The sequence below is a fragment of the Amblyraja radiata genome, chromosome 28 (genome assembly GCF_010909765.2).
Source record: "Amblyraja radiata isolate CabotCenter1 chromosome 28, sAmbRad1.1.pri, whole genome shotgun sequence".
NCBI lineage: Eukaryota > Metazoa > Chordata > Chondrichthyes > Rajiformes > Rajidae > Amblyraja > Amblyraja radiata.
Genome location: NC_045983.1, coordinates 11,146,287 through 11,169,167, shown reverse-complemented (window position 1 = coordinate 11,169,167; position 22,881 = coordinate 11,146,287). Strand labels below are relative to the sequence as shown.

Below are 22,881 nucleotides of genomic sequence, written 5' to 3'. Positions count from 1 at the left end.
TAAAGAAACCTGGTCTTGATCCCTCCTCTCTCATTAACTACCGCCCAATCTCAAACCTCCCCTTCCTTTCAAAAACCCTGGAGCGTATCGTTGCGTCGCAACTTCATTCCCACCTCCTTGCGTATAACCTACTTGAACCCCTCCAATCTGGCTTTCGCCCCCTCCATAGCACAGAAACTGCTCTCCTCAAAGTCCTCAACGACCTCCTCACCTCTGCTGACACTGGTTCCCTCAACATCCTCATCCTCCTCGACCTGAGCGCAGCCTTCGATACAGTGAACCATACCATCCTGCTCACCAGACTCAAGGACCTCGGCATTGAAGGCTCTGCACTCAGCTGGCTCCGTTCCTACCTTTCCAACAGATCCCACTTCATCTCTCTCCACAACCACACCTCTGCTACAGCCGCAGTCACTCAAGGCGTTCCCCAAGGCTCCGTACTCGGCCCCCTCCTCTTCATCATCTACATCCTCCCCCTTGGTCAGATACTCCGCCACTTCAATCTGGACTTCCACTGTTACGCTGATGACACCCAGATTTACCTTGGCACCAAATCCCCCCACAACCCCCCCCTCTCCCATATCAACTCCTGTTTGTCAGCTATAAAAACCTGGATGCAACATAATTTCCTCAAACTCAACAGCGATAAGACAGAATTCCTCCTCATAGGCTCCAAAGCCACACTCAGCAAAATCAATAACCCCACTCTCACCATCGACGGCACCACTGTCTCCCCATCTCCGCAGGCCCGCAACCTTGGCGTGATCTTTGATTCCACCCTCTCCCTTGAGCCTCACATCCGCCATGTCATTAAAACCTCCTTCTTTCATCTCCGCAACATCGCCAAACTCAGACCCTCTCTCACTCCGCCTGCTGCTGAAAGACTCATCCATGCCTTCATCTCCTCCCGACTGGACTATTGCAACTCACTTCTCCTTGGCATCAGCTCCACCTACATCAACCGACTCCAACTGGTCCAGAACGCAGCCGCCCGACTCATCACCCACACCAAATCCTGGCATCACATCACTCCAGTCCTCAAAAAACTTCACTGGCTTCCCATCTCCCACCGGATCACCTACAAAATCCTGGTCCTCACCTACAAAGCCCTCCACCATCTGGCCGCCACATATCTCATTGACCTCCTCTCCCCCTACCAACCCTCACGGTCCCTCAGATCCACATCAGCCGGTCTCCTCTCCATCCACAAGTCCAACCTCCGCAGTTTTGGGGACAGAGCCTTCTCCAGGGCAGCTCCCAGGCTCTGGAACTCCCTCCCCCAACTGATCCGCAATTCCGTGTCCCTCCCCATCTTCCCGCCTCAAGACCCATCTCTTCACCTCTGCCTATCCTTAGCCCCACGTCCCCGTCCCTTTTCATCTGTGCATTAATTGCCTCATGCTGTGTTTTGTATTGAATTCTGTCTTTACTTTGTGTACTAGTCATGTCTCTACTATTTATTTCATTCCCCTTACATGTTTTTCCTATACATGCTCAATTTTTGTAAGGTGTCCTTGAGACTCTTGAAAGGCGCCCATAAATAAAATGTATTATTATTATTATTATGAAATTATGCGTCTCTTCATTGAGCAACACTTCAAAGAAACACAGAGAAGCAGGAGCATAGAATGTACACCAGACAGGGGTGTACATTCAAAGCCCAAAAATGGTTTGGTAGCGATGCCAGTTATCAACCAGATTGAGTATTAAAGGACAAAAATCCCAGACAGTGTATGAGGAAATCAACACGATAAAAACCCATCAAATCACCTCACAATTCTACCTTTGGCCAACATATTTGTCCAGAATTGCAACAGTAGAAGTAAGAACTACGCAGGCGCTGTAATGAGAATACCACCACCGTCAAACAGGGATAGATTCAGAACACAGCCAGCAATTCCAAATTGGGCTTCCAAGATGACTGTGAATCATTAGCAGCAAAGATGTACTCCAGCACAATCTGTACTCTCGTGGCCTGACATATCACTTACATTATACTTCCCTATTAAATTCAATCCAGAATTTTAAAACTGTTTTAATGGGGATTCCAAAGGAGCATGACAGGAGCAGTACAGGAACTACCCAAAAGCAAGGTGCCAAACTGACAAAGGTGCAACACAAGAATTAAAGCAAATAGCAAAATCATAAATGGCTCTGAGAACCAAATGCTCTTTTCTCAAAAGGTGAAAGGGTCCTTCTAACAAATGCGAAAGACAAGACTGAAGCATCTACAGCCCTGTTTAGCCATAATCGGCAAGTGGATGATCCGTATTTTACATATTCTGTTGTGCTGCAGCAAGTAAGAATTTCATTGTTCTATCTGGGACATATGACAATAAAACACCCTTGACTTGACATATTGGCTTCTTCCCAAGACCTCCACCTTCACAAAAGGCAGTTTTCAGACAATTGGATTTATTTCCTGAAATATCAAAAAAAAAATGTTTTAATCCAGCAACAGCCATTGGACAGGAAGCTTCAAGAGTTGGAGTCATATCTCATACAAAGATGGTTCCTGCTGTTGAAGGTCAGTCAAATAAGCCCAAGGATGTCATTGCATTTTCCCAGGACAATGGGCTCAACTAATTCCACCTGCTTGTATTGTACTGACAATCTTCAAATTGGATTGAGTGGGGTTATAGCACTGAAGGTGCTATCATGTCCATACTTGCTCTCAACCAAATTACTAATTCCATACACTGACCCTTTCTCTGACGCCTTGCGAATTCATCAAAATAACAAATTTGCAAACATCTGCATCCAGTCTTCAGGAGCTTTCAACTGTAATTTTAATCCACCAATCTACTCCCATTCTTTTTTCAGCCTGGAACCACCTGCCCTGTTCTGTTGGTGTCTCATGCAAGCTTGAGGAATAGTACTTCACCTTTCATTGGGCAGACTTTAGCATTCCGAACATCGAATTGAAATTACCAGCTCTACATTAAGCTATCCATCTGTAATGTTCAGTCAGTTTTTCCTATCATCAAGACTGACAGACCTTTTTAGATCTTCCTACAACTCAGAGTTCCATTTTACCTCATTTTAGCATCATAGAATCTTATGGCATGCGAACAAGCCCTTTGGCTCATCATGTCCCTGCTAATCCAAAATAACGACCTTATATACCATCATTTGGCCCAAAGTTTCCTCTGTCTTCACTTTTCAAATGCTCATCCCGATACATCTAAACAACTTATTATAAAAATACTAGTTAAATGAGGAGCCCAATATACGTCAGAAACATGACATACGAGGCAGATTCCTTTCCTTTAAGGCATTATTCCATTGCACTACTAACTAATACACACCTAGATTAAATTTAGTTATTTGAATTAGTACCTTTGAATCAGCATCAAACCAAACTTGAACCAAAATGAGCAAAGACTTTAAAAAGTAACAACAAAACTGGAGGTACACCACTCCTTCCATCAATTTTCCATAATTGTGTTTTTGCAGTAGTCTTGTTTTTTTTTGCAGTCTCCTGTCTTTAACTAATACCATGTGCAATTTATATATAATTTGTCTGAGTCTACATGCCTGTGATGGCACTGCAAGCAAGAATTATTATGTACCTCACCGTACTTGTGCATATATAAATAAATAACTTGATTCATTGCTGCTGGTTCAATTCCCCAAGTACATAAATGGCACAATAGACAATAGGTGCAGGAGTAGGTCATTTGGCCCTTCGAGCCAGCACCGCCATTCAATGTGATCATGCTGATCATCCCCAATCAGTACCCCGTTCCTGCCTTCTCCCCATATCCCCTGACTTCGCTATCTTTAAGAGCCCTATCTAGCTCTCTCTTGAAAATATACAGAGAACCAGTCTCCACCACCCTCTGAGGCAGAGAATTCCACAGACTCACAATTCTCTGTGAGAAAAAGTGTTTCCTCGTCTCCGCACATTGCCAGGATACACATCATTCTCGTTCTAATAACTGAAAAGGAAAGTGCAGTTTCAAACTAAACTCTAAATTTCCTGGACTGCAATTCCCAATTGGACCACATCCTCCCAACTGAGTGATGTCTACACTTCGCTCAAAAAAAATCCATAGTCTTGGAATAAGTCTAGCATCTGAGCCAGTTGCTATTTTTCATTGACTGCCTAAATGTGCGAATTTCAATTCAAATGTAACAGAACTAACATATGATGAGTGTTTGACAGCACTGGGCCGGTGGATGCGATCTCGCTGGCCCTCCACTCCGCACTGGACCACTTGGACAACAAAAACTCATATGTCAGGCTGTTATTCATTGATTACAGCTCGGCATTTAACACAATCATCCCCTCCAAACTGGTTACCAAACTCGCAGAACTGGGTCTCTGCACATCCCTCTGCAACTGGATCCTTGACTTCCTCGTCCACAGACCACAGTCTGTTCGTATTGGTGGAAATGTGTCAGCCTCAATAACAATCAGCACGGGAGCACCTCAAGGCTGCGTGCTCAGCCCCCTGCTGTACTCACTCTATACCCATGACTGCGTAGCGAACCACAGTGCGAACTCCATCATCAAGTTCGCTGACGACACCACTATTGTGGGGCGTATCACTGATGGGGATGAGTCAGAGTACAGAAGAGAGATCGAGCAACTGTCCATATGGTGCCAGCGCAATAACCTGGCCCTCAACACCAGCAAAACCAAGGAACTGATTGTGGACTTTGGAAGGAGTAGGAGGGGGACCCACAGCCCCATTTATATCAACGGGTCGATGGTTGAAAGGGTCAAGAGCTTCAAATTCCTGGGCGTGCACATCTCTGAAGATCTTTCCTGGTCCGAGAACACTAATGCAATCATCAAAAAAGCACATCAGCGCCTCTACTTCCTGAGAAGATTACGGAGAGTCGGATTGTCAAGGAAGACTCTCTCTAACTTCTACAGGTGCACAGTCGAGAGCATGCTGACCGGTTGCATCGTGGCTTGGTTCGGCAATTTGAGCGCCCTGGAAAGGAAAAGACTACAAAAAGTAGTAAACACTGCCCAGTCCATCATCGGCTCTGACCTTCCTTCCATCGAGGGGATTTATCGCAGTCGCTGCCTCAAAAAGGCTGGCAGTATCATCAAAGACCCACCCAATCCTGGCCACACACTCATCTCCCTGCTACCTTCAGGTAGAAGGTACAGGAGCCTGAAGACTGCAACAACCAGGTTCAGGAATAGCTACTTCCCCTCAGCCATCAGGCTATTAAACCTGGCTCGGACAAAACTCTGAATATTAGCAACCACTTTCTGTTATTTGCACTATCAGTTTATTTATTCATGTGTGTATATATTTATATCATGGTATATGGACACATTTATCTGTTTTGTAGTAAATGCCTACTATTTTCTATTTTCTGTGTGCTTAAGCAAAGCAAGAATTTCATTGTCCTATACAGGGACACATGACAATAAACTCACTTGAACTTGAACTTGAACTATTCACTGGAGTTTAGAAAAATGACGGGGGACCTCATTGAAACGTACGGAATAGTGAAAGACTTGGATAGAGTGGATATGGAGAGGATGTTTCCATTAGTGGGAGGGTCTAGGACTTGAGGTTATAGCCTCAGAATTAAAGGATGTTTCATAGATACATAGTCAATAGGTGCAGGAGTAGGCCATTTGGCCCCTCGAGCCAGCACCGCCATTCAATGTGATCATGGCTGATCATCCACAATCAGTACCCCTTTCCTGCCTTCTCCCCATACCCCGTGATTACGCTAGCCCTAAGAGCTCTATCTAACTCTCATGTGAATGCATCCAGTGAATCGGCCTCCACTGCCTTCTGAGGCAGAGAATTCCACAAATCTCTGTGTGAAAAAGTTTTTCCTCATCTCAGTTCTAAATGGCCTCCCCCTTATTCTGAACTGTGGAGAGGGGGGGGAATTTCTTTAGTCAGAGGGTGGTGAATCTGTGGAATTCTTTGCCACATAAGGTTGTGGAGGCAAAGTCAGGAGATATATTTAATGCAGATAGATAAATTCTTGATTCGTCCAGGTGTCAGGGGTTTCGGGGAGAAGGCAGGAGAATGGGTTAGGAGGGAGAGTTAGATCAGCCATGATTGAATGGCGCAGTGGACTTGATGGGCTAAATGGCCTAATTCTACTCCTATCACTTATGATCTTATGAACTTAGGGGAAAGAATATGGGATGAACATAGATGGAAGGGAAGTGGAGTCTGGTAATTCTACTTGGGCATAAGTGGGAGAAGAATGTCACAATTAAATGGAAACAACGTGAAAGGACTTGATGCTTAAATTTTTAACTGCAGTAAAATTATATTTAGCCATGATATAAATGATAGAAAGTTCCACAAAATGGCCTAAATTTTTGCTATTTGCCAGAAACATTACCCATTTTGTGACTAAATATGTACCTTGATTACTACGGCTGACATTTGCAGGAATTAGTTGCAGCAATTTTACAATGACTGGGCAAAACATTTGAAAGCCTGTAATTGAGAGTCTTAGTAACTCTTATTAACTTATACCTGTGCATCCACACAAATCGGATTAATCAGTAAAACTTTTTCTGTCCAACAACTTAACAGCAGAACCTCACGTAACTTATTTCCAGAAAATGCTGACATAGTATAGCACAAGATCATGCCCTTCAGCCCACAATGTCTGTTCCAAACAGAATGCCAAGCTAAATTAATCTCATCTGCCTGCACAATCAATGTCCTTCCATTTCCTACGTAACCTTGAGCCTATCTAAAAGCAGTTTAAATGCGACCATTGTATCTAACCCCACCACCACACTTGGCAACACATTCCAGGCACCCACCATCCTCTATGCCAGGGGTCTCCAAACTATGGCCCGTGGGCCACATCCGGCCCGCCACAAGATTTTATCCGGCCCGCAGCAAGCTCTTAACACATTCCGTGCGGCGGGCTATTTAGCGGGTTCTGTGGTAGCGCAGCTTTAGAGATACAGCGGGGTGGGAGATTGCAACCATTACGTGGTCCGCCCTGTTTCGACGAATGCAATCAACCTGGTGTGCACAATCAAATAGAACAAGATGCCCTACAACTTTAGGCTGTGCACGCCATGCGCAAGAAGAAGAGATACAGCGCGGAAACAGCCCTTCGGCCCATCAAAGCCGATGCCCGTATGCACTATCACTATCCTACACACGTTCGGTATGAGAGGAAACCAGAGCACCCGGAGAAAATCTACGCAGGTACAAACTCCGTACAGAAAGCACCCGTAGTCAGGATGGAACCCGGGTCTAAGGCGCTGTGAGGCAGCAACTCTACCGCTGCACCACCATGCCACTGCTCCTGTGTTGCAGGCAAGTTGTGCGGGGTGGTAGCGTGGGGTGGGGAGTGGAGCGAGGTGAGTTAGTTGGCGGCAGAGTTGGCGTGTACCCGTCTCCCCCCCCCCCCGTGTGGGTGACGATGACCAGCACCCGCTCCGGGGCGGCACACTGACCTGGACCCTTTGACCGGGTCTCCGCCAACACGTGTTGGACGTCACGTCCCTCTCCTCGCCATCCACCTTTGTTTCCCGGGAGTGCCTCCCATAGCCAACCACAAGGGCGCGGTAGGCCACACACTGGTTCTCTCTCCTCTCCTACTGGCCTTGCACCTCGCCATCTGTCACCAGCTCGGATCTTCGGGGAACGAGCAGGGTACAGCATGGCGGCCTCCCTTTCCAGGCTAGCAGTCCGCCGAGTCCAACAAGCGGGAGTCTGGTTTGGTGACTTCCTCCTGCAGGGCGCGATATGCCAGGTCTTCTGATCGGCCTTGGGGGACCAGGTCAGCAAGCAGGTGGGACGAGCACCTGTTCGTCGACATAGGCAGATTGGGCTGAAGGGCATGATTCCGTGCTGTATGACTGGGGCAACTAGAACTGCACACAATACTCCAAATGCAGCCTAACCAAAGTCCTATAAAGCTGCATCATACTTCCCATCTATTATAGTCAATGCCCCGACTTATGAAGGCCAGCATACCATATACCTTCTTTACCACTATCTACTTGTGTTGTCACTTTCAGTGACCTATGGACCTAGATCCCAAGATCCCCCTGTACATAAATCTTGATAAAGATCCTGCAATTAACTGTATATTTTCCCCTTGCATTGGACAGAATGATGTACATTAACAGATTTTAAACTGAGGGCAGAATCAAGTTTCATGACACCTTCCATTCTTGGATATCTTACATGGTAGTGAGCAACACAGGGCCCCCACAGGGGGACAATCCTCTCTTCCTTCCTGTTCACCATCCACACCTCGGACATCAGATACACCTCGGACTCCTGCCACCTGCAGATGTTTTCGGATGGCTCTGCAGTTGTGGGCTGTATCAGTGAGGGGAGGGAAGCTGAATACAGAGGTGTAGTTAATGAATTTGTTGAGTGGTGTGGGCTGATTCACCTGCAGCTCAACACCGACAAGACTAAGGAGTTAGTGGTGGTCCTTAGGAGGAGAAGAACACCCCTGTCCCCTATCTCCATCAAGGATGTGGATGCGCAGTTTACCAAGGAGTACAAGTACCTTGAGGTTTACCAGGAACGCTGAGGCATTGTACAAGAAGGGACAGAGCCATCTGTACCTGAGAAGGCTCTGCTCTTTCAGTGTCTGCAGTAAGATACTGCAGATGTTCTATCAATCGGTGGTGGCCAGTGCCATCTTCGTCACTGTTGTGTGCTGCGGTAGCATGGCGAAGGCCGCGGATGACAACAGAATTAACATGCTCATCAGGAAGGCTGGCTCCATCCTGGGGATGGAATTGGATTCACTGGAGATGGTCTTGGAGGGGAGGATGCTCCTCAAACTGCGGAGCATCTTGGACAATACACCTTCCATGACACACTGGTCAACCTGAGGAGCACCTACAGCAACAGACTGGTTCCACCAAGATGCAGCACAGAACGTTGCAGGAGATCCTTTTTCCCTGTGGTGATCAAACTGTACAACTCCTCCCCCTTCTGTCATGGGGCAGACTGACTCCCTCAATCTTTACACATCCCCATTCCTCGACTTTCCACTCGCCACTTTAATTTCAAGTTTCATTTATCTTGTTGTGTTTTATGACTGTTGGCAGACCAATATCCCTCCTGGGATAAATAAAGTTCTATCGTATCATTACACAGTATAGATCAATGTCTTGTAGTAAATTACAGATTTAAGGAGAAAAAAAACATTTTAAATATTTCTGTTTAATTGCACTATCCTCCATATGTTTAAATTTTACTCTTATACTGTGTTATTTATTTGCATGTATAAAAAAAAGTTTGTCATCCAATCCTACTTTCTTAAATTTAGTTCCAATTAAGATTAATCTAATGTTTTGTATATGCACCAACCATTTCTAAACAAAAGCTTTTGCATTTATGCTTGATGGAAACTTAATTTGCTAACACACCAGTTAATGTTCAACTTCTATCAATGAGACTACTTAGACATTGCTCCTTGATCATGAAACTACAACTCGACAAGGCCTTTGAACTAATACTTAGCAGATTGGGAAATTTTGGTAAAGGTCAAGCAAGATATATTTACATGAAAATGCACAGAATGATTCAAGTACACATTAAGGTACAATGACAATGTAAAAGGATCTAAATAATGGAATGAAAATGCACAAAAGTAATATGCAGAAAGGGAAAGGGATGCAAATTAGAGAAGCAAATATATTCAAAGCAAATTATGTAACAGTAAGATCTGTGTGTTTCTTTCACATTCACGAATCCAAAGGGTAAGTCCTTAATTCCATTATTTTATGTTACTTTATACTGAAATGCCCTATATCTGCTATCAAAACTATTCAAATATAATATTGGATGATTAAAAATTGACAAATTTTGAAAGAAAAAGTAGTGCAAAACCACTTACACAAATAATGAAAATAATGGGGGGTGGGAATATGATGATATTTAAACATGGGAAATATATGTTTCCGCCTTGTGAATTAAAATGATATACACCTATTACTATAAGATCAGGGCGGCACAGTGGCACAGCAGTAGTTGCTACCTTACAGCACCAGAGATCTAGATTCAATCCTAACTATTAGTTCTGTCTGTATGGAGTTTGTACATTCTCCCTGTGACCACATGGGATTTCTCCGGGTACTGCTCTTTCCTCCCACGCTCCAAAATGTACAAGGTTGACTTCAGTAAAATTGTAAATTACCCCAAGTATGTAGAGTAGTGCTCGTATATGGGGGGGCTAGTGTACAGGGTGATTGCTGGTCGATGCATACCCAGTGGGCAGAAGGGCCTGTTTCCGCACTGTATCTCTAAAGTAAAGTCGAAAGACTTCACCTATTAAACTTAGTACCTTAGACATAAACATTCGAAGCAGATCCTGACCAGCCACATTCTAACAGATTGCACCTTCTAAAAAGCAGCATCAAAGGGATTTTTTTTTTTTTAAAGCCCTTGACTTCCATTGCTTCTACCAATATGTTTGCAAAATATACACGGGTGACCTTTCGCAAAAAATGCATTAGTATTATGGTGCCTGATAATTCTTGCAAAAGAGAAAAGATAACTTTTTCATTTTATTACAGTGATGAATTTCATAAGTGATACCCGATATTGTAATTTGATAAATGGGTTATTTCAGTTCAGAGATAGTGTGGCGGCAGTCCCGACGGCTCACTGAGTCCATGCCGACCAATGATCACCCAAACACTAGTTCTATCCTCCACTCTAGGGACAATTAACCTATAAACCTACACATCTTTGGGATGTGGGAGGAATCCAGAGCACCTGGAGAAATATCATGCAGTCACAGGGAGAACGTACTTAGTACAGATATCACCCTTTCTAATCACAGAGATCAAACGCAGGTCTCTGACTCTACCACTGCGCTGTCCCTTCTGGGTCTTCAACCTGTAACATTAATTTTGCTTCTCTTCCTCCTCCCATAGATGCAGTTTGCCCTGCTGAGTCCTTCCAGCATTTTTGTTTTATTGATCAAAAATGAGTTCCGAGTAATTAACATAAGTGATGATAAACTAAACTGCAGAAATAGGCAAAATTCTTGCTTTATAAACTGAAGCGTCACATATGACTCTTGCTTCTAATCACAGAGATCAATGCTTTATGTAGTCGACAGCCCCTATTTTTACACAGTCCCTTCGTTTTTTCAATTTTAAGCTGATCAAACATGACATTAGCGCTGGCCTTTAAATCTTGTGCGATCACAGCAGATGAGTCCTCTCTGATGACAAAAGTTAATAACCTGAGATATAAAAGAATCTCAGTGAAAATTTTAAATTAACTCCACCTTTCAATATCACAGTAACAAATATATAACAAAGAGGTTGCTGTTGGAAAACATAACGAAGGGTGGAAATTCCTATCATTGCCGTCACCAGGTTGGTGTGGCACGGTAAGATCCAGAGGTAACCCAGGGCAAGTACAATCACGACAGCCTCTGGTCCCTCTGACCACAGCATCCAGTACAAAAGTCCCCAAAACCTCCAGCAAAAGCTAGTCTCAACTGGCTACCAAATTTCTCTCCTGCAAAATAGTGATCTGACTATCTCTCATTTCATGGCCACATTTGCCATTCACTGCCCTTTCTCTTCCCCACCACACTTGAAGACAAAACTGATCTTATCCCCCCCCCCCCCCCCCCGCCTTAATATCGCAATCGCCATAAGGCATGCCCTCCCACACCATAGACTGACCTCCCTCGCACAAATACGACGGACCCATCTACTCTGTTCATCTCTATCCTCAGCACCCTTACAATAGACAATAAGTGCAGGAGTAGGCCATTCGGCCCTTCGACGCAGCACCACCATTCAATGTGATCATGGCTGATCATCCCCAATCAGTACCCCGTTCCTGCCTTCTCCCCATATCCCCTGACTCCGCTATCTTCAAGAGCCCTATCTAGCTCTCTCTTGAAAGTATCCAGAGAACCAGCCTCCACGCCCTCTGAGGCAGAGAATTCCACAGACTCACAACTCTCTGTGAGAAAAGATGTTTCCTCGTCTCCGTTCTGAGTGGCTTACCCCTTATTCTTAAACTGTGGCCCCTGGTTCTGGACTCCCCCAACATCGGGAACATGTTTCCTGCCTCTAGCGTGTCCAAACCCTTAATAATCTTATATGTCTCAATAAGATACCCTCTCATCCTTCTAAACTCCAGAGTATACAAGCCCAGCCGCTCCATTCTCTCAGCATATGACAGTTCCGCCATCCAGGCAATTAACCTTGTAAACCTACGTTGCACTCCCTCAATAGCAAGAATGTCCTTCCTCAAATTAGGGGACCAAAACTGCACACAATACTCCAGGTGTGGTCTCACTAGGGCCCCATACAACTGCAAAAGGACCTATTTGCTCCTATACTCAACTCCTCTTGTTATAAAGGCCAAAATGCCATTCGCTTTCTTCACTGTCTGCCGTACCTGCATGCTTATTTTCATTGACTGATGAACAAGGACCCTCAGATCCCGTTGTACTTCCCCTTTTCCCAACTTGACACCATTTAGATAGTAATCTGCCTTCCTGTTTTTGCTACCAAGGTGGATAACCTCACATTTATCCACTTTAAACCGCATCTGCCATGCATCTGCCCATTCACCCAACCTGTCCAAGTCACCCTGCATTCTCATAGCATCCTCCTCACAGTTCACACTGCCACCCAACTTTGTGTCATCTGCAAATTTGCTAATGTTACTTTGAATGCCTTCATCTAAATCATTGATGTATATTGTAAATAGCTGCGGTCCCAGCACCGAGCTTTGCGGTACCCCATCTTTTCTCCAATCCAATGTGACACACAATCCCCTCTGAACCCGAGACCCTCTCCCACATCACCACTATCATTCACCTACCACAGACCTGACGTTCTGTCCTCATCACCATAGATCTTATCCCTGCACAGCCCCTCCACATCAGACCTTACTCTCACCCACATAACAACTGCAGACTGTTCCCCTCTCTTCAGCGCCGTAGACCCAACCTTCTCTTATCAGTAACATAGACCTGTCTTCAAGCAAGCCCTCTGCACAGTCCCCTTTGCACCAGGGGCCCCATTTCTACTCTCAATCAACTACAACAGAGCATATCTAACATAATCAGAGATTTGTCCCATCCCAGTCCTTCTTTCTTCCTGTTTCCCTCTGGTAGAAGGTACAGCGGCTTGAAAGCACACACCACCAGATTCAGGATCAGCTTCTTCCCCATTATTATCAGCCCTTCCATAAACCAGGATTCTGTTCAAAAATCACCTCTGCCCCATTGTGGACTTTGTCTACATAACTAATATACTACAATGCTGAGAACTACATTTGCATTCTGCATCTTCCCCTTCGATCTACCAATTGTACTTGAGTTTGGCTTGATTGTATTCATGTATAGTACGCATAGTTGATCCGTTTGGATAACATGCAAATCAAAGTTTTTCGTTGTACCTCAGTGCTAAAGACAAAAATAAACACAAACATGTCAACCTTGCTCATTATCAGACCCTGTCTCCCACACACCCCCAGACTAAACCCTCCACTCCCCCATACAGATACCACAGACCCCCACCACCCTCCTTACCCACACAGATACTACAGATGCTTCACCACCGCAGACCCGACCCCCTCGTCCCAGCACCATATACACTGTCACACTTAATCCCTTCACACAGTCCACCCTAGAGCATGTCCCCATTTTCACTCTCTCCCTCTATCCCTCTCTCAAACATCACAGAGAGCTGTCATCCTCGCTGTTGACCACAGACCTTGTCTCCCACGCATCCTCTCCATTCCAGACCTTATTCTATCCCCCCTACACGCACGGTTACCACAGATTGTGTCTCCTTCTGGATCATCTCCCCGCCTGCCTCAGTCCCCCTCATCCTCACAATCCATAAAGCTAAATCTCCAGCCGTCCTCCCTTCCCCTGTCTGTCTCCGTCCCCCAACACAACACAATCCGGGCGCACTAACCTGTCCTGTCGTGTCGTGTCCTGTCCTCCACTCCGTGCCCCGCGCTTGCCGGCTTACTTACTCCCTCGCGCCGCTCCGCGACTCGCGCTGCTTCCGTTGCTCTGAAGCCGCACCGGAAGTTGACGTGTTTCTGTTCACAACCGCCTCTGACGTAAGGACGTTGACTCCGCCCTCTCACGCGGTTCTGTCACGTGTCATCTCCCCCCCCACCCCCAACCAACTCACCGCCCATCTTTGCCGGTACTGTAAGCGTTTATTTTTCTCGAAAAAATAGCCCGTTAACCTAATCATCGCCTCTTCGAACTGACCTTTCATCGCGTCCATGACCGAGCGGGCCGGCGCTGACGTAATCGGGTCGCGCCGGCGTGGCCTGGGCCTTAGGCCTCGGCTCTCGGGAGCGGCCGCCTCAGGTACACGCCGGTCATCGCGCTGCTTGGGGGGGAGGGGGGGGGTCTGAATGTAACCCTGGGCTATTCTAACAGGTCATCGGTGTTGGGAAAAGGCCCAGGCGAGTGGGTCGCGGTGGCGCCACGGTCTGTCGTCTAGAATTGTCCGAAGACCGCAGGGACACAGGCCCTTCGGCCCAACTCGTCCACACCGACAACGATGACATCTAAACGGGTCCATTGATGTCCGCGTTTGGTCCATATCCCGCTAAACCTTTTCTCTCTATGTACCTGTCCAAGGATCATTTAGATGTTATAGTACCTGCCACCTCTGGCAGATCGTTCCATATGCCCACCATCATCTGTATGAAAAGATAGCCCCCTTAGGCTTTCTTGCCCTTCTCACCTTAAACCTAAGTCCCCAGGTTATTGATTCCCCTACCCTGGGTAAATTCACCCTATTAATTACCGTCATGATCGTAGTCATCTCCATGAAATTAGCCCTCAAACTCCTGCATTCCAAGGAATAAAGTCCAAACTTCCCCCAACTTCTCCCCGTAGCTCAGGCCCCCAATTCCTGGCAACATCCTCGTAAATCTTCCCTCCTAGTGAATCATTCGCAGCTGCCAAACGGTCACTAAGAGAATACATGCCCGGCTTTATTTTATATCCTTTGATACATTAATTCCTGCCCTTGCATAATACTGAGAACTATATTCTTCACTCTGTATCTTTTCCTTTAGTCTACCTTGTGTACTCGAATTTGGCTTGATTATTTATGTAGTGTTATAATGTTACAACCCAGTTTCAATTGTAACAATATAACATATATTATGATTTCATTTTATTGCAAAGCCTTTCCCTAAATGTAATGAGAAGACACAAGGAACTGCAGATGCTGAAATCTTGAGTAAAACACTAAAGAAGGCTGTCCCACTTCGGCGACCTAATTGGCGAGTTTAGAAGAGTTTGAAAAAATGACATGCTGAAGATCTCCTTTGACTATGTAGAAGACTATCTACGACTACCTTCAACTACCCTCGATTACCTACGACTAACATACCGACCTACTACGACTAAACCTACGAGTAAAAAAAGTAGCGATTTTTTCCATGGCGACCTTTTTTTACTGCCTCGACCTAGCTGAGGCCTCGAGTACGCAGAGACCACTTTCGAGCATGAAGGAGAGTTACGAAGACTTCCTATGACCTCGTGTCAACCATGCTGCGAGTATAAGTCGAGGGCAAACTCGCCAGAACTCGCGGATTAGGTCGCCCAAGTCAGACAGGCCCTTTAGGATTGGGAAACACAGGCAGCATCTGTGGAGGAAATCTACAGGCGACATTTCAAGTCTATATCCGTCTTCAGACTAGAGAAGGGTCCCAACCCAAAACATCGTTTTCTGATTGTTCTAAAGTCTCGGAGGAGGATGGCGGGTCGTCATTGATAGAATCAGTCAGAGGATCAAGACCTTGTGATGAAACCTCCTTCATTAAAGTTAACTATTCAAGTTTTGCTCAGAATTCCAGCACTGCAAGCTCTTGTGTGTCTATCTTAAAGTGACCAGGATTGATAATCATTATGAAGTTGTCCATCGGGACCTTACATTGGGTGGGGTGGTCAATCAGAAGTCATTGTCATCTGACATCTACTTTTCATTTCCAAAAATGATAACCAGTTCAACGAGGTAGCGCAGGCTGGATGATTGTTTCGGTGAACACCATCGCTCAGTCCGTCTTGGCCTACGCGATCTCCTGATTGCTAAACATTTTAACTCCACTTCCCATTCACATACTGACCTTTCTGTCCATGGCCTCCTCCACTGTCAGAGTGAGGCCCAATGCGAATTGGAGGAACAGCACCTCATATTTCGCTTGGGCAGCTTACAACCCAAAACATCACCTATTCCTTCTCTCCAGAGATGCTGCCTGTCCCGTTGAGTTACTCCAGCATTTGTGTCTAACTCTGGGTGATTGCTGCTCTTCCTACTCCTTTACTTAGTCTGACACAATGAGGACATTTTAACCTGAAATTTTAATCAATCTGAAGAAGGATCTCGACCCAAAACATCACCCATTCCTTCTCTCCAGAGATGCCTGTCCTGTTGAGTTACTCCAGCGTTTTGTGTCTATCTTCGATTTAAACCAGCATCTGCAGTTCTTTCCTAAACAAGGACATTTTAATGCTTTATCCTTCCAAAAATAAAAGTATAGTGGGCCTGCCACTATACAAGGTCTTCATGACATCATATTAATTCAGAAACTCCAATGATTATACTTTCTTATAGAGATTATTTATAGTCCGATGAGGGGGATGGGTGACCATGTGCTAACAGATGAGAGTGGTAGACCTTCAGTAACTATTTGTGCTATTTGGATGAGAGGATAAATGAGCAAGTTTGCTAGTACAGTGGCTTGCAAAAGTATTCATACCCCTTGAACTTTTCCACATTTTGTCACGTTACAACCACAAACGTAAATGTATTTTATTGGGATTTTATGTGATAGACCAACACAAAGTGGCGCATAATTGTGAAGTGGAAGGAAAATGATACATGGTTTTCAATTTTTTTTACAAATATAAAACTGAAAAGTGTGGTGTGCAAATGTATTCAGCCCCCTTTACTCTGATACCACTAAATAAAATCCAGTGCAACCAATTGCCTTCAGAAGTCACCTAATTAGTAAATAGAGTCCACTTGTGTGTAATCTAATCTCAGTATAAATACAGCTGTTCTGTGAAGGCCTCAGAGGTTTGTTAGAGAACATTAGTGAACAAACAGCATCATGAAGCCCAAGGAACACACCAGACAGGTCAGGGATAAAGTTGTGGAGAAGTTTAAAGTAGGGTTAGGTTATAAAAAAATATCCCAAGCTTTGAACATCTCACGGAGCACTGTTCAATCCATCAGTCCGAAAATGATAAGAGTATGGCAAAACTGCAAACCTGACCAAGACATGGCCGTCCACCTAAACTGACAGGCCGGGCAAGGAGAGCATTGATCAGAGAAGCAGCCAAGAGGCCCATGGTAACTCTGGAGGAGCTGCAGAGATCCACAGCTCAGGTGGGAGAATCTGTCCACAGGACAACTATTATTCGTGCACTCCACAAATCGGGCCTTTATGGAAGAGTGGCAAGAAGAAAGCCATTGTTGAAAAAATGCCCCGTTTGCAGTTTGCCACAAGCCATGTGGGGGACACAGCAAACATGCGGAGGAAGGTGCTCTGGTCGGATGAGACCAAAATTGAAGTTTTTGGCCTAAATGCAAAACGCTATGTGTGGCGGAACACTAACACTGCACATCACCCTGAACACACCATCCCCACTGTGAAACATGGTGGTGGCAACATCATGCTGTGGGGATGCTTTTCTTCAGCAGGGACAGGGAAGCTGGTCAGATTTGATGGGAAGATGGATGGAGCCAAATACAGGGCAATCTTGGAAGAAAACCTGTTCTGCAAAAGACTTGCGACTGGGGCGGAGGTTCACCTTCCAGCAGGACAACGACCCTAAACATACAGCCAGAGCTACAATGGAATGGTTTAGATCAAAGCATATTCATGTGTTAGAATGGCCCAGTCAAAGTCCAGACCTAAATCCAATTGAGAATCTCTGGCAAGACTTGAAAATTGCTGTTCACAGACGCTCTCCATCCAATCTGACTGAGCTTGAACTATTTTGCAAAGAAGAATGGGCAAAGATTTCAGTCTCTAGATGTGCAAAGCTGGTAGAGACATACCCCAAAAGACTTGCAGCTGTAATTGCAGCGAAAGGTGGTTCTACAAATTATTGACTCAGGGGGGCTGAATACCTTTGCACGCCACACTTTTCAGTTTTTTATTTGTAAAAAAATTTGAAAACCATATATCATTTTCCTTCCACTTCACAATTATGCACCACTTTGTGTTGGTCTATCACATAAAATCCCAATAAAATACATTTACGTTTGTGGTTGTAACGTGACAAAATGTGGAAAAGTTCAAGGGGTATGAAAACTTTTGCAAGCCACTGTAGATGTTGATTGGCAAACCCCCTTCCTTGCTCCATTGGTACTTTATTGGTATGTTATGCAAATACATCTAGAAAACAGCTAATAGAATAGATACCGATTAGTCTTCAAAGTTTTTATCATCAAACTGATCCAGTCTCTCTGAAGTCTTGATTTTTTTTGCAGATTTAAGTGGTCACTTGCAATAGTTGAAATGTTTCACAAGAATATAGTGGAATTTTTGCTCCAAGAATTTAATCTCAGCCAAATTTAGGAATAGCTTGATGGAATAATATTCTTTATCTGTTCTTCACTTTCAGAGGTTTTACTGACGCAAAATATGGAGACACTGACCACTCCGTTAGCTTTGGGACTATTGGCTGGAATAGGGTCTGGTTTGTGCCTGGGTTGGTTAGTTCGTGGGCGATTTAATGGATCATTTAAAACCATGCCGTCGGTGCGAAACACGACGATGGAAACCAGCGTCATGGGAGAGAGTGGAGAGCACAAAATGGTTCTGGTGGTTCGCAACGACCTGAAGATGGGCAAGGGTAAAGTGGCAGCTCAGTGCTCCCATGCTGCTGTCTCTGCATACAGGCAGCTCCAGGCACGGAATCCAGGTCTGCTCAGGCAGTGGGAGTACTGCGGGCAACCAAAAGTGGTTCTCAAGGCACCCGACGAGGATAGCATAGTGGATTTGTTAACGCAGGCCAGGGAGTTGGGCCTGACCGTCAGTTTGATCCAGGATGCTGGCCGCACTCAGATAGCACCTGGGTCACGTACTGTCCTGGGCATTGGACCAGGCTCAGCAAATCTGGTGGACAAAGTTACAGGACATCTGAAACTTTATTGAAATGTATCTGTGCCTCGACTGTCTGGGCAATTGGACACACTTGTGGATCTGGAATCTATCACCGGGACGTTTCTCAGCAGATAGGATCCAGAACCCCTCCCACCCCAGTTGGCTCACATTGAAGCACACGTTTTATGCTGGATGCAGAAAGCTTGACATTCCAAAACAGCAAACCCTCTCAAAGGGTAGATCGAGGGAAGAGGCTGCTTGATAACTCGTCCAGCCTTGCTGCTCAGTACAATCCTGAGCAACATGGGCTCTGCAGTAGACAGACATAATGCACCTGGGGAGCTAGTTCATTAAAATAAAGAAATGTCAGAAACATTTACCTCAAGTGGCTTATTTATGTAAAGAGTTCCTCTTGAAACAATGTAGAGTAATAAAAAAGCTCCATTAAGGCCAGCTTCATTTCTAGGCTCCATCATTTTGCTGGGATTATTTTTGTGTTCCAAGGCTGGGATTGTACGACTTAAGCCGTGGGAGCAGGAGTTAATCTTGCTTTCCTTAAGCCTGCACCACTTTCAATAGGTACATGATCCCTCTGTGATTATATGGTAAACCCTGATTTTAACAGACCTCTTTATAACAGATTTCAGTTATAGGGAACAGACCACACAACCCCCGGCCTGCACTGCTTCCCTAGCTGTTTATAGCCCAGCTGCCCACTGCCTAATTACAAAGAAATACACAGACTGCATGTCATACATTTCCTTTCTGCCCCCAACTGACACTATTTTTTCTTCTCCAACAAATCCACCTACTACCTTGCTCTGCTGCCTCTGATATATGCCTAACAGCCTGACGCAAACTGTCCGCGAATTCCTAGCTCTCCAAATCGCGAGGTGGTTGATCTTGCTATGAAACCTCTACAGGAAGTACTCTTGCTCTCCATCCTCGCTGCTCAACTTCTGCCAACTCTATATATCTAAGCCATTTCCTTTCATAAGCCTCATCCACTAAGTTCTCCAACAGCACCGTCAGTTCTATAAAATGTACTATCCGCCGACAAATTGACCATAACACTATATCAAGCCTCAAACTAGTAGTAGTTATTTCCTGCGGAACAAATTTTCCTCCTATCGCATCTCCCAATTATTGGCTCCCCGTAACTGGCCTGACACAAACCTATCTGCAAACTTCCCTCCTCTACCTTTGTCTCCATCATGGACAAAATGAATTGCTACACTCCCAGTCCTGATGCCTACTGAACTCACCTGTAATCTCCTCTGCTCACTGTCAAACATCGAGTATATGCACCTACACTAATCCACACTAAATTATATCTCTGTCATCAACTCTAATTCTACCATTCATCCACACCCAAAAGGGAATTCATACGACATTCATCTTTAGATGAATGCCAGACCATGCAAGACCACTTTAGCACTGGCCATAAGGCCACTGACCTGGGAGTGGAAACTCAGTCTGCAATTAACTAAGAGAGAAAGTAAGATATGGCAACAAATTTGATCTGTATCTGGATGATCTGATCTGTAGTGGTGGCCGATACAATTACAGCTATCAGAGGCAAACACTGGCAAATGACATTAGCTCAATATGCCAACTTGGTTAGTGTGGACAAGGTGGGCCGAAAGACCTGTTTCTGTGCTGAATTGCTCAGAGAAAATTGAGTTCAATCCCAATAGAATAGTAATGCCACAGTGCTCTTGTTCCATAACCCAATTATTATATCTAATTGACTTTTGAAAAGTAATATGCCTCAAAAATAGATTAAAGGATAAAGATTAATGATTTCTAAATTTGGATCTAGCTTCTTTGCTACAGGTACTAATTATTTCCCACTGATACCCTAGCAAATTCTGGGACTGGTAGTATTGACTGAAAGGACACTTTTTGACCAATACCGTCCCATCTGAATTGACTCCAGTGAAATTTTGAAAAGTAAAGTTTCTAGAAAGAATAAGCCAGAAATAAACATGCATTGGATTGTGACAAATGCTGCAAGAAATCCCAAATCAATTTTCTTCAATTCTGAGCTGGGAATAGAAATTATTAGCAGCTAATTAAACACAAACCTTTATAACTGGGCTGAACCCAGCGAGGTCTCTAATAGTTTGAAGGTTAATGCAAATCTCCTTATTCTATTTAGCTGAATTTAGATACCTGGCAACCCCATTCTGTGTAAGAAGTAGATTGGCAAATCTGTTGCTGGTCATGGAATATCTTTTGGGGAAGAGGCCAGAGACCAAGGTGCAGCACATCGCAGACGAATAACACAGAAGGTACCCTGGACAAATTACCCAAAGTGGCCCCGAATTGTAGGAGAATTAAAAAACACCCTTTGTAGGCATCCATGATAAAATATTTCATGACAGGGCAAGAGGGGAAATGGCAATTTCCTACCAGTATGAAATATTTAATGTCAAGCCCCCACCTATCACCTTCATATCTAGTGAGAATAGGACACACAAGGAACTGCAAAAGCTGCAATCTTGAGCAAAACAAGACGCTTGAGTAACTCAGCAGGTCATGCTGCATCTTTGGAGGGAATGTACAGGCAGTCTTCACAACCCAAAGGGTCTTGACCCAAAAGACTGCCTGTCCATTCTCACCACAGATACCGTCTGACCCAGTGTTTCGCAAGACTTGTGTTCCCTCGACAGGTATATCCCTGGCCGGAGATATAACTCAGAAAGGGATATTGCCTTCATGGAACCAGGGTCACAGATGTAATTGAATGCTGCAGTCTCCTGAAGTGAAGAGAGTGAGCAGCCAGAATAATTAGCATAAATAGAGTGAACTCATGTGATCTAATTGAGAGCATCAAGATCTGGCTGCTGGGCGGCCAAAGCTGGGAATTAAAATTTCCAGGATATTTAACATTTCAGATGGACCAGCAACAATGGGATGGTAGCGAGAAAGGCGTAAAGGAACTGCAGAAGCTTGTTTACAAAAAAAATGTTGGAATAACTTTTCTGGAAAACACGGATAGGTCACGCTTTGGATTGTGATCTTTCTGCAGACAAACAGGATAATGTTGCATTATTAATAAAGGAGATCAGTGAGAAATGATCTTGGTTTGATATATCATGATATAGAATTAGAATCATATATGGTCAAGCTTAGAAATGCAAAGGATAGAAGGCATCTATAGGCAAACAATATAGTTACTTTTGAGCGTGACATAAATCAGAAAATTAAAGGTGCATGCAACAGTCACACAGGATTCATGGATTACACTTAGGTAGTTTACAACCTAACCATACAAACATCAAATTTTCAATTTCCCGCAACCTTCCTCTCCACTCCAGTGCGCACACATTTCTCCCATTGTCTTGCCTCTTTCCAACCCTTAAGCTTCACATTTTACTTCTCTCCTTATCCAACACCATTTTGTCTCTTTCATCTCTAGCTTTTGTCACTTACTCCAACTCATGTGCCCCTCATCCATTTCTTCCACATATGCTGCCTGACCAGCTGTTAGAAATCAAATTTGCTGCAATACACATGAGATGCTTACGTTGCCCAACATATCAAGGATCCAATGAGAGCAAAGTCCATATTGAAACTGGTCGTGATAGTAGAATTAGGCCTTTTGGCTCGCTGTGGCATGATTTCCGAGAGAACGCCGCCACCTACGGCCGTCATTTTTGGCCACCTCGCTCAGAGCCCCCCTCCGCCTTCCGGGACCGAAGGATTTTTCCCATCAATGAAAAATCAGAGAGATATTAATGTTTTTTAAAAGATTGCCATTCTCTCTGTTGCCCCTGCTGGTGGGAGGGGGGAGGGACTATAA

General features: G+C 44.7%; 2 protein-coding genes across 5 annotated transcripts in view; one reads left to right on the top strand and one right to left on the bottom strand.

Moving 5' to 3' along the window:
- Window positions 1-14,036, bottom strand: part of vmp1 (vacuole membrane protein 1) — a 141,817-nt gene extending 127,781 nt beyond the window's left edge. Inside the window, exon 1 of one of the 2 annotated variants that reach the window (XM_033045781.1) lies at window positions 13,959-14,036. The gene's annotated coding sequence lies outside the window, so the exon portion shown is untranslated. Of the gene's footprint in view, window positions 1-13,897 lie in introns of both variants that reach the window. The other variant, XM_033045780.1, reaches the window with a different exon arrangement.
- Window positions 14,037-14,071: 35 nt separating this feature from the next.
- On the top strand, window positions 14,072-19,216 carry ptrh2 (peptidyl-tRNA hydrolase 2). Of its 3 annotated transcripts, none has more exons than XM_033045785.1 (2): window positions 14,072-14,137; window positions 18,592-19,216. In XM_033045785.1, exon 2 carries the CDS (start codon window positions 18,612-18,614, stop codon window positions 19,122-19,124), a length of 513 nt encoding a protein of 170 aa, XP_032901676.1. In that variant the 5' UTR covers window positions 14,072-14,137; window positions 18,592-18,611; the 3' UTR covers window positions 19,125-19,216. The 3 variants fall into 3 exon arrangements, with proteins under 3 accessions (XP_032901676.1, XP_032901675.1, XP_032901677.1); XM_033045784.1 differs by having other exon boundaries at window positions 14,081-14,307; XM_033045786.1 differs by lacking the exon at window positions 14,072-14,137 and adding an exon at window positions 14,368-14,462.
- The last annotated feature ends 3,665 nt before the right edge of the window (window positions 19,217-22,881 follow it).